The sequence below is a fragment of the Carcharhinus amblyrhynchos genome, unplaced genomic scaffold (genome assembly GCF_965287045.1).
Source record: "Carcharhinus amblyrhynchos unplaced genomic scaffold, sCarAmb.v2.hapA scaffold_48, whole genome shotgun sequence".
NCBI classification, from domain to species: Eukaryota; Metazoa; Chordata; class Chondrichthyes; order Carcharhiniformes; family Carcharhinidae; genus Carcharhinus; species Carcharhinus amblyrhynchos.
This window is the reverse complement of record NW_027649789.1, coordinates 2,598,416-2,617,368: the sequence shown is the minus strand read 5'-3', so window position 1 is coordinate 2,617,368 and position 18,953 is coordinate 2,598,416. Positions and strand designations below refer to the sequence as shown.

The window sequence follows — 18,953 nt, the reverse complement described above, 5'->3', positions numbered from 1 at the left end:
GAGACAAACCTCAGTGTTTCAGAGCTTTTGGAGCTATAAAAAGGCCAGAATTATTTTGGAAGTGGCAAGATCCCCCTGACAGGACCCTTGCTTCAGAAGGTGGTGGAGATCCAGGAACCTGCTGTCCTTATTAAAGGTGGCAGCTTCTACCCAAAGCTGTCAGCCCAGTTGCTTCAGCAGATGGCGGCATCCAGGAACCTGCTGTCCTTATTAAAGGTGGCAGCTTCTACTCAAAGCTGTCAGCCCTGTCAGACAGCCGGTAGCTCAACAGCAACACCAGAAACTGCATCTGGAGGGTGAGTACAGATCAATGGCCAAGAGCCCTGAAATTTAGACACGTTAGGTCTGGAGGCCGGAGAGAGACCAGACCCCAGAAAGACTGGGTTTATTTGAGGGCAGGCAGCACCGATGCCTTGGCATATCTATTGCCCCGGGGGGTAGGCCCAAACGTGAATGAAATAGTGTCCAAAAAAAGGCCTTTTCTGTGAATCGATTTTGAGGCCACCATCTGGAATGCCTTCCTCTGCCATTTTGCGACCTTCCCACCTGACAGCCCATCTCCAGATAGCCTGTAAAATCCCAGCCATAAAAACTTCCTTCCCCCAAACATCCTGAAAATCTACTGGTCAAATTACTGATATCTTATCTGAAATAAATCTAGGTAACTTAATTTGGCATGATCAAAGCTTACAGTCTTACAAAGGATCTTCTTGGACAATTGGCCACTTGCTTATGAGATGTTGGAATGAAATTTCCGAAAGTGTACAATGTCTCGCTGCTGGGGGTCAGAACATGAGCCAACCCTGATTGGGTAGACCACAGGGCCCTGGGCATCATTTTATTAACAGCAGCCAATTAAGGAGTCACTGCTCGGACTCCTATCCAACTGAGAACAGTGATTCACCTCCCAGAGCTAATAACTTAATCAATGGATCTGCAGGCTCAGTAATGTCAGTGTTGGAAGTGATCTCTGCTGTTACTGCAGGGAAAAGGAGATGGCACCTTCATACTGAGCTTCCCTTCAACGCCAGATTGCCTTTTGTATAGCCATGCCAGGGTGTGACAGGCAGGTCCCAGCAATTAGTGGGTTCACTGATCATAGCTGGAAGAGGTAGTCATTGCTGTGAGGGTCCTTCCATGAACCGAGGAGCATTTATAAAGGGCGCTCTCTCCTAACAACCAAAGTTTAGCTGAAAGTTACCGCACACACAGGGATTACCCAACTATTGTAAAGTTCCAGTGGGGCAGGAAGGAAGCTTCACATGGATATTTCATAGGTGTAATGGGATGTCCATCTGGGGACTGCACCACAGAGATTCTGACCTCTTCTAAGGTCCCATGACCCTGTCACATGGTGCTCAAACTGTGAAAGAGAGTATTAATGAGTACAGAAGTAAACAACCATTCCAAGGTGGATCCTGTGTTTACTTTCCCCTCCAGCAATCACTTATTCCACCCTGAACCCTTAACTATCTGTTAGTTAAATCCCATCCAGTTGGACCACTTCTGCTTCTTGTTCTGCTTGTTCTTAATTTATTATCCAATATATTAACAAAATAAAACTAACTTCTACATCACAATAACATATTATAACCACTTCACACTAAAATAATATCCAGTCTGACCCATAAGACTGTAAATGTGTGACCTCTGACTGAACGTTGGAAACAAACCATAAGCGTGTACTTCAGTGTAAGGCCACAATCGATTTGCTGTTTAATCTTCACAACTTTATTCTAATGAGTCCTGAATTCTCAAATCTCTGTTGTAACATCAATCCATTCACCTCCAGTAACATTCGGATATATTCTCAGGACAGTTTTCTAATTGTTTTTATTTTCCTATAATGGAGGGTCTGAAATAATCTGTAACTGAGTGAAACTCTGACCATGTGCTCCTGGTTTGGATGGCACTCCTCCCCAGGGAAACATCAGCATCTTGGACACATCTACTCTGTAGTTTATCTTTAAACTGCTGATGAACACCCTAAAGCCACAGGGATTTGTGTGATAAAGTTACTAGAATGTTTGGATCACATCTATAAGGACTGTTGTCATCAAAGGGAGATTTTGCTCTGAGTTTATTCAAGCAAAGATCTTTAGGGGGTGTTTCACAATTCTATTAATTGTATTCTTTCCCTTATTTGAATCACTTTTTAACCTCAATGCAGTACCATCACAATTGGTCTGAGCTACTTTTTCAGAAAACCTCTGCAAAATAGAAAAACTAAGAAAGAAAACTTTTTCACAGCTGTTTCAAGCTTCCCTTTGCGGTTTGTGCACCCTTCCACGTGGACCATCTCATTCAGACCTCCACTCATGGCTGAGACTTCAGATGTCTGACTGTCCCTTCTGCCTCTCAACTTTCCTCACCTCCTGAAGACATTTCTGTATACCCTGTTTTGTATTAGGTTCATGGTCTGAATTCTCCTCTTTTTGTATGTTGTAAACTCTGAATGTAAACTGGTGATGAATGTTAAAACTTTGTGAACATGGTTAGTGACATTTCACACTAACTGTAAACATGCAGAATAATAGGTTCAGATATTTCAGTTAATGATGTGGAAATGATTGAATTGTTATTTTTAGTCGATTCTCCTGATGGCGAAATCAACAATGTTTTGATTCATCTGTGGTAATTTCTGAGACAGCTACAGCACAGGATTATCATAGAAATCATAGCAAACCTACAGGACAGAAAGAGGCCATTCGGCCCAACGAGTCTGCACCGACCGCAATCCCACCCAGGCCCTACCCCCTTATCCCTACACATTTACCCACTAATCCCTCTAACCATCTCAGGACACTAGAGGGATTTTTTAAAAATATGGCCAATTATCCTAACCTCCACTTCTTTGGACTGTGGGAGGAAACCGGAACACCCAAAGGGAACCCATGCAGACACGAGGAGAATGTGCAAACTCCACACAGACAGTGACTGAAGCCGGGAATTGGACCCAGTTCCCTGGAGCTGTGAAGCAACAGTGCTAACCGCTGTGCTACAGTGCCACCCCAAAAATACTTCATGCGTATCTCCTCACCATGTAAGCTATAGTTGCAGATGTAACAAGACGGCAGGGCTCTGCTGTGGTGGGATTCGAACCCAGGTCCCCAGAATATTAGCTGAGTTTCTGCATTAGTAGTCTAGCAATAATACCACTCGGCCATTACCTCCACTTGTGTGCCAAACTTTGGGAACGGTATTCCAGCCATTAAATTTAGTTTATTCACATTAATTTGAAGGAATGTTGGAATTAAGATGTGTGGAAAATATTCATCAATTTTCAGAATGACATTGCATCAAAACCAGTCGCTGCTTCTCAAAACAACTGGGAAATCCCATCCTGGAGTAAATCCTTTCCTTCTCTTTCCCAGTGTTTATCTTTCACACCACTCATCAATTTCTTCATTATTATTCTTTACAGAAAGTCAGTGAGCTCGTGGAGAAGGGAAACAGGGCGGGCAGTTCCAAACTTCTCCTCAATCTGGTAATGGAGAAAGACTCTCAGGCTCGAAGGGTGATGTGGGAATCCTTTGTGAGAATGCATCACAGCTTACGGAAATTGGACACAATCCTGAGAGAAATAGAGGAACTCGGTATGGTAAAATCACACTGAATTCAGTTTCAGACCCAAACACTGCAAACTTTACTGTAATATTACACAGACCTGATTTCATGGACGTTAATTCCTTTCCATAGGTCCTGATCTAATTAATTATATGAGAGTTGGGCAAGAATTATCGGAAATACCCAGCCACCTGAAAGGTAAGGGAGGAAATGGAGATTTCAGACAATTCATTTTACTTGTCAGAATCTGGGTGTTTGAAAATGCATCTTTGCCGAGAGGTTTTCAGAATTTGAGATACAGAAGTTGAAAGGGTCTAGGAGCAGGAATAAAACTTGTTTGGAACTCATCAAATCTGGAGAATTCAGCATCGATGTAAGATTCAATCCATGTGACTTCTGACATCTGTTGTAATTATAGGGATATTGTTTCACTTCATTCAATTCACAAAACCGTGTACACGCCTGGCAGGATCCTGATACAGTTTTAAACCCTGTACACACCCGGCTGGATCCTGATACACTGTGAAACCCTGTACACACCTGGCAGGATCCTGATACAGCTTTAAACCCTATACACACCTGGCAGGATCCTGATACACTGAGAAACCCTGTACACACCTGGCAGGATCCTGATACACTGTGAAACCCCGTACACACCAGGCAGGACCCTGATACACTGTGAAACCCTGTACACACCCGGCAGGATCCTGATACACTATCAAACCCCGTACACACCTGACAGGATCCTGATACACTGTGAAACCCCGTACACACCTGGCAGGATCCTGATACACTGTGAAACCCTGTACACACCTGGCAGGATCCTGATACACTGTGAAACCCCGTACACACCTGGCAGGATCCTGATACACTGTGAAACCCCGTACACACCTGGCAGGATCCTGATACACAGCCTGGCTGGATCCTGAAGTGCTGTGCACACTCTCAGGATGCCGAGATGGAGGTGCATTTCCATACGGACGCATGAGGCATACAATTTTCTCCCTCCGACTGCGCACAACATTACAAATAAAAATAGTAAAAATCTGCTTTGATAGCATTCAGCCACTGAGCAATCTGTGCCCCAACTCGAAACAATATCCAGAACTCAGCTGGGGAAACATTGCTGAAGGATTCAAACATTGAACGGCTGGAATCTCCATTGTTGTGCAATCAGGATCACGTGGGGATTTGTACTGTCTACAATACACAGCAGCTTGGGTAGTATTCACTATTAGAGAGAAAATATTACCGGAATAGAGATCTGTATTCAGTAAATATAGAATCAGGTAAGGATATGAACATTTTCTTAGCTTTTGTTCACTTTCAAATGAGATTTCCATTAACTTTTTAATGAATTAAATCTGTTTCCAGTATAGTGGTCTTGAGAATTTACTTATTAACGCAAATAACAGTAAAACACATTTTCTCTCTATTCTGATTGAAGATCTCCAACAGAAACACAAGGACACACTCCGGGTACAAACTGAAACACTGAGAGTGAACACTATCCTCATAAAGGAGAAGGTTAAGATTTTCCAGCTGGTTGATCGATACGCTGAGCTAACGGTTATTTCCAATGTTCGAGATCGGAGACTTGTCGAACATGAACTGCTGGCAAGAGGCCGAGACCATGAAGAATGGAGAGAGAAATATCTCCGGAAAGAACTGGAAAAAATCCGAACTGATCAATTGTTCCAGAGCAGCTTTTCCCAGAGGGGCAGTTTGCTGCAGAAAATGAGGAGATTATTCCACAAATCCCATTCAAGATCCAAATCTGGGAGTTCAGCAGCAGTGAGCGGAGTCCCGGGAATTGGAAAAACAACAATGGTACAAAAGATTGTTTATGACTGGGCCACTGGGAAAATATACCCACACTTTCAATTTGTCTTCAGTTTTAAATTCCGGGATTTGAACACTATTAACTGTAGAATAAACCTGAGGAATCTGATATTGGATCAGTATCCTTATTTTGGGAATATTCTGGGAGAGCTCTGGAAGAACCCAGAGGGATTGCTGTTTATATTCGATGGTTTGGATGAATTCAAGGACACGATTGATTTTGCTGACAATCGGAGAAATACAGAACCTCAGTTCATGTGCACAGATCCTGAATGCTGGTGTGAAGTGTCTGACATTGTGTACAGTTTAATACAGCACAAGCTGCTCCCAGGATGTTCAGTGCTAGTGACCAGCCGCCCCACTGCATTACATTTATTAGAAAAGGCTGAGATCAGTGTCTGGGCTGAAATCCTGGGATTTGTTGGTGATGAACGGAAGGAATATTTCAACAAGTTTTTTGAAGATCAGGTGGTGGCAGCAGCTGTTTTCAAACATGTGGAGGAGAACGAGATCCTGTATACCATGTGTTACAACCCTTCCTACTGCTGGATCCTCGCTCTGTCACTGGGTCCCTTCTTTACACAAAGAGACAAGAAACAGCAGCAAGTTCCCAAGACCATCACCCAACTATATTCCTACTATATTTACAACATTCTGAAAAACCATAGCCAAGAGATTGAAAACCCCCGTGATGTGTTACTGAAGCTTGGTGAGATGGCCTACACAGGAGTCTCCCAGAAGAAGATTGTGTTTAGAAATGGAGATTTGATTGAGTACAATCTACAACCTTCCCAGTTCCTGTCTGGGTTCCTGATGGAACTTTTACAGAGAGATGATTCTGCCCAGAGTGTGGTTTATACATTCCCACACCTCACCATCCAAGAGTTTGTATCTGCACTCACACAATTCCTGACTCCAGATCCCGGGGATATCGGGAAAATCCTCAGTGAAGCTCACAGCGAGGAAGATGGACGATTTGAGATATTTCTCCGTTTTGTTGCTGGTCTCTCCTCCCCACAGTCAGCTCGACCCCTGGAGGAGTTTCTGGATCCATTTCTTCATCAAACAACCTGCCGAGTGATTGACTGGGTGAAGGAGAAGGTTGAAGTGCAGATTGGAAACACACAGACTGAAACTGGGAGAAGGAAGCTCCTGAACACATTCCACTACCTGTTTGAGTCTCAGAATAAAGCACTGGCTCAGAACACAGTGGGATCTGTGAAAACACTTTCATTTAGTGAATTGCAACTAACCCCGATTGACTGTGCAGTCCTGTCTCATGTCATTGGACTCTGTGATACAATAAAACACCTCGATCTACAGCGATGCTACATTCAGTGTGAAGGGATCCAGCGGCTGGAACCCGTTCTGCACAAGTGTCAGGAGTTGAGGTAACTGTTTGTTTGGTCTCATAGCGAATATTTTCATTGTTGAGAAGCCATTTCCTTTGTTCTAATAAAACAGAGGCATGTTCATTCGAGGAAGTCAAGAGAGAAACAATGTCCAATGGTCACAGAGAAAGTGTGGGAGAATGGTACAGAGTAATAATGTTCATTTCAGAGCAACTGCAGACATGATGGGCCGATTGGTCTCATTCTGAACCTGTAATAAATCTATGATTCTCTGATAAAACTACATCATTTCAAGAAGGCAGATTCTCGTGGGCAAATAGGCATGGGCAGTAAATGTTGGTAAAACCAGCGATGATCACATGCCTTGGGTGAATGAAAGCATTATTGGGATGAATTTTAAATAATTAGAGCTGTAAAGGCCTCCCTCCAAAATCTGAAAAAGGATCTTTCCCTCTCCCAACAGAAACCATCTGATTGTGTACGATGCTGTACAGGAATTAGTTTCTCTTGTTCAGTACAGCTTACAGTTTGTGTTTAATTATTATCAGGATTATTTTACTGAGCTCTCCCTCTGTTATGTATTACAGTAGGTGTGTGTTATATTGGAACAATGTCCCTTTATAAGACACATGATCACTGGTGACATCCTCAGTTAGGGTTGCTTTCTGAATCCCTGCATTGCCCTGCCTCTACTGGCAGCCTCTGTGAACACTGTCTGAATCTCAGTGTTTCTATCATTCATTGTGGGTCTCTGAATGTAAGAAACCATTTTTTTAACCTCTATAACTCTTATAACATCAGAAACATCAAATTAAAATGCAGGAACAGTTTAAAGTGAAACCAGGCAGGCAGTTTTATTTAACATGAAGTGAAATTAAAGTGTCGGCCCTTTCTTAGCTCACAAGCACAGAAACACAAATTAAACTTCAACTTGTGAATTATTGTCTAATGCCCACAAAGTCCAAGATGCTGTATTCTTTATTATCTGCTATCTATACTTACTTTCCTAACAGCAATGATCAATGTACATATACGTCCAGTCTCTCTGATCCTGCAATCCGTTAACAATTCTACTGATTATTTTATATTGCTTTCACATATGACTCAGATTGCATCAGATGATTTTTGAATATCCGTGTACACAACATCAACAGCAGAACCGTCATTGATCCTTTCTGTTGCAGCTTCCAATTCACAGCAATATAAAGCCAGTTGCAAACGGCATTTTTTTTAACCAACCAATGAATTTAGTTTTCCTCTGTGTCACTATTAGATTCACCATTTCTCTTGATGTCCGTGGTAGGGATGTTGTTGGAGAGGATTCTTAGAGATAGGATGTATGCACATTTAGAACGGAACAATCTCATTAGTGACAGGCAACATGGTTTTGTAAGAGGGAGGTCATGCCTTACAAATCTGGTGGAATTTTTTGAGGAGGTGACAAAAACGGTTGATGAAGGAAGAGCTGTGGATGTCGTCGATATGGATTTCAGTAAGGCTTTTGGCAAAGTCCCTCATGGCAGGTTGGTGAAAAAGGTTAAGGCTCATGGGATACAAGGACAGGTGGCGAGATGGGTTGAGAACTGGCTTGGTCACAGAAGACAGAGGGTAGCTGGAGCTCTGTAACTAGTGGTGTTCCGCAGGGCTCCGTACTGGGACCTCTGCTATTTGTAATATATATAAATGATTTGGAAGAGGGAGTAACTGGTGTGATCAGCAAGTTTGCAGATGACACAAAGATGGCTGGACTTGCTGATAGTGATGAACATTTTCAGACAATACAGCAGGATATAGATAGGCTGGTAAATTGGGTGGAGAAACGGCAGATGGAATTTAATCCAGATAATGCAAGGTGATGCATTTTGGAAGAACTAATGTAGGGGGAGTTATACAATACATGGTAGGACCATCAAGAGTATAGAAACACAGACGGACCTAGGTGTGCAAGTCCACAAGTCCTTGAAGGTGGCAGCACAGGTGGAGAAGGTGGTGAAGGGATATGGTATGCTTACCTTTATAGGAAGGGGTATAGAGTATAAAAGCTGGAATCTGATGTTGCAGTTGTACAGAACGTTGGTTCGCTCACATTTGGAGTACTGCATCCAGTTCTGGTCGCCACACTACCAGAAGGACGTGGAGGCTTTCGAGAGAGTGCAGAGGAGGTTTACCTGGATGCTGCCTGGTATGGAGGGTCTTAGCTATGACGAGAGATTGGGCAAACTGGGGTTGTTCTCCCTGGAAAGACGGAGAATGAGGAGAGTCCTAATAGAGGTGTATAAAATTATGAAGGGTATACATAGGGTGAACAGTGGGAAGTTTTTTCCCAGGTCAGAGGTGACGATCACGAGGGGTCATGGGCTGAAGGTGAGAGGGGTGAGGTATAACTCAGATGTCAGAGGGACGTTGTTTACACAGAGGGTGGTGGGGGCCTGGAATGCGCTGCCAAGTAGGGTGGTGGAGGCAGACATGCTAGGCTTGTTTAAGACTCACCTGGATAGGGACATGAGCAGACTGGAAATGGAGGGATAGAAAAGAATGTTCTAGCTGAAGATCAAGAGCCTCAGGGCGTTCCTGGGAATGAATAGATTCCTGTCAGTCATCCAATAAATTTGAAGACTCACCTTGTCAATTACGTTGGACCTATTGGGGAACTTCCATTACTGTCTGCATAGCCTGTTGTATGTCCATTTATGTTTATTGACGCCTCTTTTTTACATCCACGGGTGATTCGATCTGCCTTGTTGGCCAATAAGGGGCATACACGCGGTGGGTTGTGCGAGGGCTGCTCTTGGATGTTGCTTCGAAATTTGCCTAGTGCTTCACGTTGTTAGTGTACGTTTAAACTGGACCATTTGACGGGCAACACGACAGCTCAGTGACTATCACTGATTGCTGTACAGTTACAGGAACCCGGGTCGGATCTCTGGCTTGGGTCGGTGTCTGTGGGAGTTTGCACATTCTCCCCATGCTTGCGTGGGTTTTCTCCGGGTGCTCCGGTTTCCTCCCACACCCGGAAAATGTGCTTTTTAGGCTGATTGGTGTCAATAAATTGTCCCTGAATTGGATCTCCCTTAATCTGGCGCACATATCATTCCCTAAATTTCCACCCCCCTTTATTGTGGAGTTCCACTAGAGGTAGACAAAAACATTGACGATCGACGACAGACTTGAACAAGGCGCTCACTGAGTGTTAAAATGGGTGGTGCGGGCTTGTAGGGCTGAATGGCCTGTTTCCTGTGCTGTTCTTTGTTCTTTTGAACTAATCGTGGGCCAGCTCAGAGTAGCTGAATGATCAACTCCCCTCTGACCCTTGGCTAAGTTTAACACTGCTGCTCCAATCAGGAGCCGCAGACTTGATGAAAATGAATTGAACCACTCTTTTCGGTTGTGGTTACTGGCTCCTGGCCTTCTCTTTGTCCACTCTAACAAACGGGGACAGCAGGGAATTAAACTCGTATCATTGCCTGGAGAGCAATTATGCTCATTATTATATTACCATCATTGCATCTAGGGACTCCTGTGGTGTAGGTGCACCCACAGTGCTGTGAGAAAGAGAATCCCAGGACATGTGACCCGGTCACTGTGAAGGAACGATGATATATTTCCAAGTCAGGATGGTGTGTATGTTCGAAGGGAACTTCCAGGTGGAGATGTCTCCATTTATCTGCTGTTCTTGTCCTTCTAGAGATAGAAATCACAATATTGGGAGGTGCTGTGTAACGGGCCATTGGGAATTGTTACACTGCATCTTGTAGATGGTACACACTGCTAGCTCTGTATCTCTGTGGTGGATGGAATGAATATTGACGGTGCTGGGTGATGTACCAGTCAACAAGCAGAGTTATCCTGGATGGTGGTGAGCTTCCTGAATCTTGAGCTGCTCTCATGCGGACAAGTCAATGGTATTCAATCAAATTCCTCTCTTCACCCACTCCAACAAACTGAGATAGCTGGGAATTAAACCCCTATCAACTCTTTGGAGAGCAACTCTGCTTATTATTATATCACCAGCATTGTATTTAGGGACTCCTCTGGTGTAGGTGCGCCCACAGAGCTGTGAGAAAGAGAGTCCCAGGATTTTGACCCAGTCACTGTGAAGGAACGATGATATGTTTCCAAGTCAGGATGGTGTGTATGTTCGAAGGGAACTTCCAGGTGATGATGTTTCCATTCATCTGCTGCCCTTGTCCTTCCAGGGATAGAAATCACCAGTTTGGAAGGTGCTGTGTAGCAGGCCATTGGGAATTGTTACACTGCATCTTGTAGATGGTCCACACTGCTAGCTCTGTATCTCTGTGGTGGATGGAATGAATGTTGACGGTGCTGGGTGATGTACCAGTCAACAAGCAGAGTTATCCTGGATGGTGGTGAGCTTCCTGAATCTTGAGCTGCTCTCATGCAGACAAGTGGATGGTTTTCAATCAGATTCCTGACATGTGTCTTGTAGATGGTGGAAATGTTTTGGGAAGTCAGGAGGTGGGTTAATCTGTGCAGAAATCCTGGTCTTTAATCTTCTCTTACAGCTACAGTGTTGATATGTCTTGTATGTTTCTGGCCATTGGAAGCATCCAAGGTGCTGATAGTCGGGATCCAGGGGATGATAATCCCATTGAATGTAAAGGGAAATACAGTCATTTCCCTGTATTCTCTCTTGGTGGAGATGGTCATTGCCTGGCACTTGTCAGCCCTTCCCTTAATATTGTTCAAACCTTTCTAACTATGGACATGTTCCACATCACTATCTTGCAGAGTTGAGAATGGTGCTGAATGTTGTGCAGACATCAGCAAACATCTCCAGCTATAACTTTACGATGGATGAAATGTAATTGATGAAGCAGCTGAAGATGGTTGGGACGAGGGCCCTCTCCTGAGAAATTCCTCCTGTGATTTCCTGGAGATGAGATGACCCTCTCTTCACCCACTCCAACAAACTGAGATAGCTGGGAATTAAACTCCTATCAACTCTTTGGAGAGCAACTATGCTCACTATTATATCACCGGCATTGCATTTAGGGACTCTTGCGGTGTAGATGCACCCACAATGCTGTGAAAAAGAGAGACCCAGGATTTTGGCCCAGTCACTGTGAAGGAACAATGATATATTTCCAAGTCAGGATGGTGTGTATCTTGGAAGGGAACTTCCAGGTGGTGATGTTTCCATTCATCTGCTGCCCTTGTCCTTCTAGGGATAGAAATCACCAGTTTGGAAGGTGCTGTGTAACGGGCCATGGTGAGTTGCTGCACTGCATCTTGTAGATGGTCCAACAACCACAACTATCTTCCTCTGTGCTGGTGTTACTCCAACCAGCAAAGGTTTTTTTTCTCTTACTTCCATTGATTTCAGTTTTTCTCTGGCTCCTTTTTGCTACATGTGGTCATATTCTGCCTTGGTGTCAAGAGCAGACACTCTCATCTCACATCCTGTGTTCATCTGTTGTCCGTGTTTGCATCAAGACTGTAATGCGGTAGGGGACTGAGTGACCCTGAGTAAGCACAAGCTCAGAGTCAGCGAGCAGGTCATTGCTACAAAGAACAGCACAGCACAGGAAACAGGCTCTTCGGCCCATGAGCCCACGCCGCCCATTTTAACACTCTGTGAGTGCCTCATTCCAATCCTTCTTCTACCCATGACTTCTGTCCACATCTCAGGGACTCCACAATAAAGGGGCACACATTTAGAGAATTATATGTGTGCCAGATTAAGGGAAATCCAATTTAGGGACAATTTATTAAAACCAATCAGCCTAAAAGCACGTTTTCGGAGGTGTGGGAGGAAACCAGAGCACCCGGAGAAAACCCACGCAAGCACGGGGAGAATGTGCAAACTCCCACAGACACCGGCCCAAGCCGGAGATCTGACCCGAGTCCCTGTAACTGCACAACAAACAGTGATAGTCACTGAGCTGTCGTGTTGCCCGTCAGTTGGTCCAGTTTAAGCGTACACTAACGATGTGAAGCACTAGGCAACTCTCGAAGCAACATCCAAGAGCAACCCTCACACAACCCACCGCATATATGCCCCTTGTTGGACAACAAGGCGGACCGAATCACCTGTGGATATATAAAAAAAGACATCAATAAACATACAACAGCCGATACAGACATCCAGGAAGATCCCCAGAAGCTCAAACGTAAGAAACAGGTGAGTCATAAAATTTGTTGGATGGCCCATAGGAACCTGTTAATTCCCAGGAACACCCTGAGGCTCTTGATCTTCAACTGGAACGTTCTTTTGTATCCCTCCATCTCTAGTCTGCTCATGTGCCTATCTAGGTAAGTCTTAAACAACCCTAGCATGTCTGTCTCCACCACCCTACTTGGCAGTGCATTCCAGGCCCCCACAACCCTCTGTGTGAAAAACCTCCCTCTAACATCTGAGTTATACCTCACCCCTCTCACTCTAAGCCCGTGACCCCTCGTGACTTTCGCCCCTATCCTGGGAAAAACCTTCCCACTGTTCACTCTATCTATACCCTTCATAATCTTATACACCTCTATTAGGTCTCCCCTCATTCTCCATCTTTCCAGGGAGAAAACCCCAATTTGCCCAACCTCTGCTCATAGCTAAGACCCTCAATACCAGGCAGCATCCTGGTAAATCTCCTCTGCACTCTCTCCAAGGCCTCCATGTTCTTCCAGTAATACAGCGACCAGAACTGGACGCAGTACTCCAAATGCGGTCTAACCAACGTTCTGTACAACTGCAGCATTAGACGCCAGCTCTTATACTCTGTACCCCTTCCTATAAAGGTAAGCATGCCATATGCCGTCTTCACCACCTTCTCCACCTGTGCTGCCACCTTCAAGGACTTGTGGACTTGCACACCTAGGTCCCTCTGTGTTTCTATACTCTTAATGGTCCTACCATTTATTGTATAACTCCCCCCTACATTATTTCTTCCAAAATGCATCACCTCACATTTATCTGGATGAAATTCCATCTGCCATTTCTCTGCCCAATATACCAGCGTATCTATATCCTGCTGTATTGCCTGATACTGCTCCTCATTATCAGCAAGTCCAGCCATCTTTGTGTCATTTGCAAACTTGCTGATCACACCACATACTCCCTCTTCCAAACCACTTATATATATTACAAATAGCAGAGGTCCCAGTACTGAGCTCTGCGGAAGACCACGGACCTCCAGCTAGAAAAAAACCCTCCCACTGCTACCCTCTGTCTCCTGTGGCCAAGCCAGTTCTCAATCCATCTAGCCCCCTGTCCTTAACCTTTCTCGCCAACCTACAATGAGGGACTTTGTCAAACACTTTAATGAAATCCATATAGACGACATCCACGGCCCTTCCTTCATCAATCGTTTTTGTTACCCCCTCAAAAAATTCAACCGGATTTGTAAGGCACGACGTCCCCTTTACAAAGCCATATTGCCTGTCACTAATTAGAGTACTATGTTCTAAATGAGTACATATCCAAGCTCTAAGAATCCTCTCCAACACCTTCCCTACACCTGACGTTAAGCTCACCGGCCTATAATTTCCTGGGTTATGCCTACTATCCTTTTTTAACAACGGTACCATGTTCGCTATCCTCCAATCCTCTGGGACCTCACCTGTGTCCAAAGAAGAGACAAAGATTTCCATCAGAGGCCCAGCAATTCCATCTCTCATCTCCCTGAGCAGTCGAGGATAAATGCCATCAGGCCCCGGAGATTTATCAGTTTTAATGTTCCCTAAAAAACCCTAACACTTCCTCCCTTGTAATGGAGATTTTCTCCAACGGATCGACAGCTCCCTCCAGGACACTTCCGGACAACAAGTTCCTCTCTTTGTGAATACTGACGCAAAGTATTTATTCAGGATCTCCCCCATTCCCTCGGGGTCGAAACATAGTTCCCCTCCTCTGTCCCTAAAAGGACTGATTTTTTCTTTAACAACTCTTTTGTTCCTAACATATGAATAAAATGCCTTTGGATTGACCTTAATCCTGTCTGCCAAGACCATTTCGTGCCCCCTTTTCGCTCTTCTAACTCCCTGTTTGAGTTCCCTCCTACTCCCCCTTTATTCCTCCAAAGCTCTCTCTGTCCTCAGTTGCCTGGACCTAACATACTAATTAATTGTCACTTGTTAGTCTTGTTAGCCTTTCTGTGCCGATGATCGAGTGTAGACGATGGGATGGTAAATGGACAGATTGGATTTGTTCTCTCCTTGTTGTTTACTGTCATACATGGAAAATTTCCCACCATTTTGGGTAAACATCAGTGTTGTAGCTCAACTGGAACAGCTTGGCTAGGAACAGAACAACTTCTGGAGCAGTAATCTTCAGTACTGGAATATTGTCAGGATCTGTGGTCTTTACAGTATCCGTTACCTTTAGTTATTTCTAGATAACCATGTGGAGTGAATCGAATTAGCTGAAGACATATCTGTGATACTGGGGACCTCTGGATGATTCAGCCACTGAAGTTAGTTACTAATATTTGAGCCATATCTTTTGCACTGATGTGTGAGTCATCTCCGTCATGAGGATGGGATATTTGTGGATCCTCCTCCTTCTGTTATTTCATCATCCACTACCATTCACAGTGAAATGTGGCAGGACTGCAGAGCTTAGATCTGAGCCGAGGAAACCAGCATTTCCTGAATGAGGAAAATCTCCAGTCAAACTGTCAGTGATATGAAACAGGGTTTTCGGATAATCCTTTTCCTATGTGAGGATCTACCGGGAAGAGGGAACTTCCGGGAATTCCCAGAGATAGAACACTAGCCATTCCTGCAGAAAATGTAGAGCCTGTTTACTGTGGAATGGAGCGGGAGACACCCCTCCCCTATAAACTAATCAAACAGAAATATATCAACTTTCTAACGGGAGAATAATCTTTCCCTTGTATAAAATCTGGGGGATGGATCTTAAAGCAACAGTTAGCACAGTTTCACACTTTAACTCACCCTGAGATGATATACAGGTGATGTAATGTCAATAGTTCAGAAGCACAGGGAATCCTGAGAGATCCACCCTCACAGCTTTACCATTTAACTCTCAGTAAAATGTACAATTCTCATAAAACCCTGGATTTATGTGACAGCAGAAATGATTTGAATTTCCGGAAACGTAGCAGGGTCGGTGAGATTCAGGAGGGTAATTCTGATGATCAGGAAGTGAGACCAGAATGTGGGACATGTTTAAAATTACTTTCTTGTTCACAGGATATGGGCATCTCCTCCTCTAGGGGTCATTAGCAGTGGGAAATAAATGCTGGTCTCGCCATCGACACCCATATCTCATGGACAATTAAACAAAATATATATTTTGAGAGGTGCAAAAGCGGTTTCCCCCAGTAGGCAAACCAGTGAGTGAATTGTTCATCATTTTTCAATGCTGACTGTTGCCTTTTCCATTCAACAGAAAGGGTTTGATATTATTTGATTTATTATTGTCACATTTATTAGTGCCAAAGCTTACCGTACAAAGGGAAGGAAAGGAAAGAGTCCAGAATGTAGTGTTACATTCACAGCTAGGGTGTAGAGAAAGATCAACTTGGGTGAGGTATAGTATCGTAACTTAAATCAGTTCACCGCTGGTGCTAAGTTTCTGACACAAAAATAGACCCAGCTATTTCTCCTGCTGAACATTAATCTGAATTTAATGTGTTTCTCACTTTCTCCATTTAGTCTGGGTGACAATAAAGTGGGAGATTCAGGAGTGAAACTATTGTCTGCAGCTCTGAGGAAACCAGAATGTAAAATACAGAAACTGGAGTAAGTATCAGACTGTGTGAGATTGTGTTAATAATCAGTGGATGTCTAACACTGTAAATTATTATCAGTGTCAGTAATAGTGTCATTAATAACCATTCCACATCATTCCTGTCAGTATTCGTGTTAAACACCACGGATTCACTCTGATTCCTGAAATCTTTCTCTCTCTGATCTCCAGTTTGGAGAGTAACAGCCTCAGATATTCTCACCTCTGCTCTCAGTACAAACCACTCAGTGATGTGTCTGAACCTGAGTTACAATAAACTGCGAGATTCAGGAGTGAAAGATTTAACTAATCATTTATAATTATTCTCAAAACCATTCATGAGAATAAAAAAGATGGACAAAACAATTAAATGTTTATAGAATTACCAGATATGGCTGGTCACATGTTTAATTTAGTTTAATTTGTCATTCAGATTATAGATGTTTATGTCTGTCAGCTTCTCAGTTTAATTAAACATAGAAAACTGCTGTATATCGGTAAGGCAGATTACAAACTACATGGAATTCTGATGAGTTTTATCCCGAGGGATCCACTCTCAAGTTTATATTAAACAGAGCTTAAGGAGCATCTTAAAAGCAGAATGCAGAGATGGAGGTGGGGAGGGTTATGAAGAGAATTCCAGAGCTTACAGCTCAGCAGTTCAAGGCACAGCTCAGCTGGCAATGGCAATAATCACAGTGCAGAATAGTCTGAAATCATCTCCCTATTAATAATGGACATTGTTTTTAATAACATAAATAATGATACTAAATATACCATTGCTATCATTATTCGTGTTATTAAAAACACTATCCACTATTAGTAAACACATAATAAGCTTGGGAGCAAAGTTGGAGACCCTGAAATAAAAGAGACAAAGGCAGCCTGGATATGAAGTTATCTGAGTGACAGGAAACAGGCAGGAGAGGTGAACTGTACCTTTTCATTTATAGGAAGCTGACAGTGACTTTCCCCAGCAACCAGTACTGTGTCACTACGATTAATTTTCTTTACATATATCACCAAATGAGACTTGGGTTTATCTAAAAATGAGCTGTGAACCTGGTGAAGTTCCAGCCCACAGCCACCAGACCACAGAGTGGATGCAGCATATAGAACATTACAGCGCAGTACAGGCCCTTCAGCCCTCAGTGTTGCACCGACCAGTGGAACCAATCCAATGACCCTCTCACCTAAACTATTCCAATGTTATCCATATGTCGATTCACTGACCATTTGAACGCCCTTAAAGTTGGCGAGTCCACAACTGCTGCAGGCAGGGCATACCACGCCCTTACTACCCTCTGGGTAAAGAACCTACCTCTGACATCCGTCCTATAATTACCACCCCTTAATTTAAAGCTATGTCCCCTCGTGTTAGCCATCACCATCCGAGGTAAAATGCTCTCACTGTCCATCCTATCTAACCCTCTGATCATCTTGTATGCCTCAATTAGGTCACCTCATAACCTTCTTCTCTTGAATGAAAATAACCTCAAGTCCCTCAGCCTTTCGTCATGAGACAAAAGAACAAAATCAGCCCGGGAAACAGGCCCTTTGGCCCAATGAGCCCGCACCGCCATCTCAACACCACCAGTCCCCCCTCCGCCCATGACCCCTGTCTAATGTTTTATGGCCATCCAGATTGAGGGAAACTGATTTTGGGACAATTTATTCCTGCCAATCAGCCTAACAGCACATCTTTGGGGTGTGGGAGGAAACCGGAGCACCCGGAGAAAACCCACGCAAGCACGGGGAGAATGCGCAAACTCCCACAGACACCGGCCCAAATCCACGTGTCTGCACAGCAATCAGCGATAGTCACTGAGCTGTCGTCTTGCCCAGTATCTTGTCCAGTTTAAGCACACACTAACGACATGAAGCACTAGGCCAATCTTGAACAACCAAGAGCAGCCCCAGTACGACTCATCGCGTGTATGCCCCTCGTTGGACACAAGGCAGACCGACTTAAAACCTGTGAATGAAAAGGAAAAAAAAGCATTATTATTGTACCATATCCATTTCCCTTACCAGGGACGCCCCAATGCGAATGACCCTTATTTAAAACAATCTCCTATATCCACCCATCTCCAACCCACTCATGTGCCTGTCTAAGTTACTCTTAAATGACTCTAGCGTGTTTGCCTCCACCACCTTACTTGGCAGAGCATTCCATACCCCCACTACCCTCTGTGTGAAAAACCTCCCTCTAATATCTGTGTTGTACCTCTCTCCCCTCACCTTAAGTCCATGGCCCCTTGTCCCCTTTATCTTGAGGGCACAGCCTCAAGATAAAGGGGGGGTGGTTTAGAACAGAGTTGAGGAGGAACTTCTTCACTCAAAGGGTGGTGAATCTCTGAAATTCTCTGCCCGTTGAAGTGGTGGAGGCTGCCTCGCTAAATATTTTTAAGACGCGGGTTGATAGGTTTTTGATAGACAGGGGAATTAAGGGTAATGGGGAGAGGGCGGGAAAGTGGAACTGATCCACT

The 18,953-nt window shown here is 44.0% G+C and overlaps 1 protein-coding gene across 1 annotated transcript in view; it reads left to right on the top strand.

Annotated features, from left to right (window-relative positions):
* The first annotated feature begins 3,719 nt into the window (after positions 1-3,719).
* The window catches only part of LOC145337426 (NACHT, LRR and PYD domains-containing protein 3-like), a 30,073-nt gene continuing 14,839 nt past the window's right edge, over positions 3,720-18,953 (top strand). Inside the window, exons 1-3 of the mRNA XM_080182197.1 lie at positions 3,720-3,765; positions 5,015-6,800; positions 16,392-16,478. Of these exons, the coding sequence (XP_080038323.1) occupies positions 3,720-3,765; positions 5,015-6,800; positions 16,392-16,478 (1,919 nt within the window). The remainder of the gene's footprint in view (positions 3,766-5,014; positions 6,801-16,391; positions 16,479-18,953) is intronic.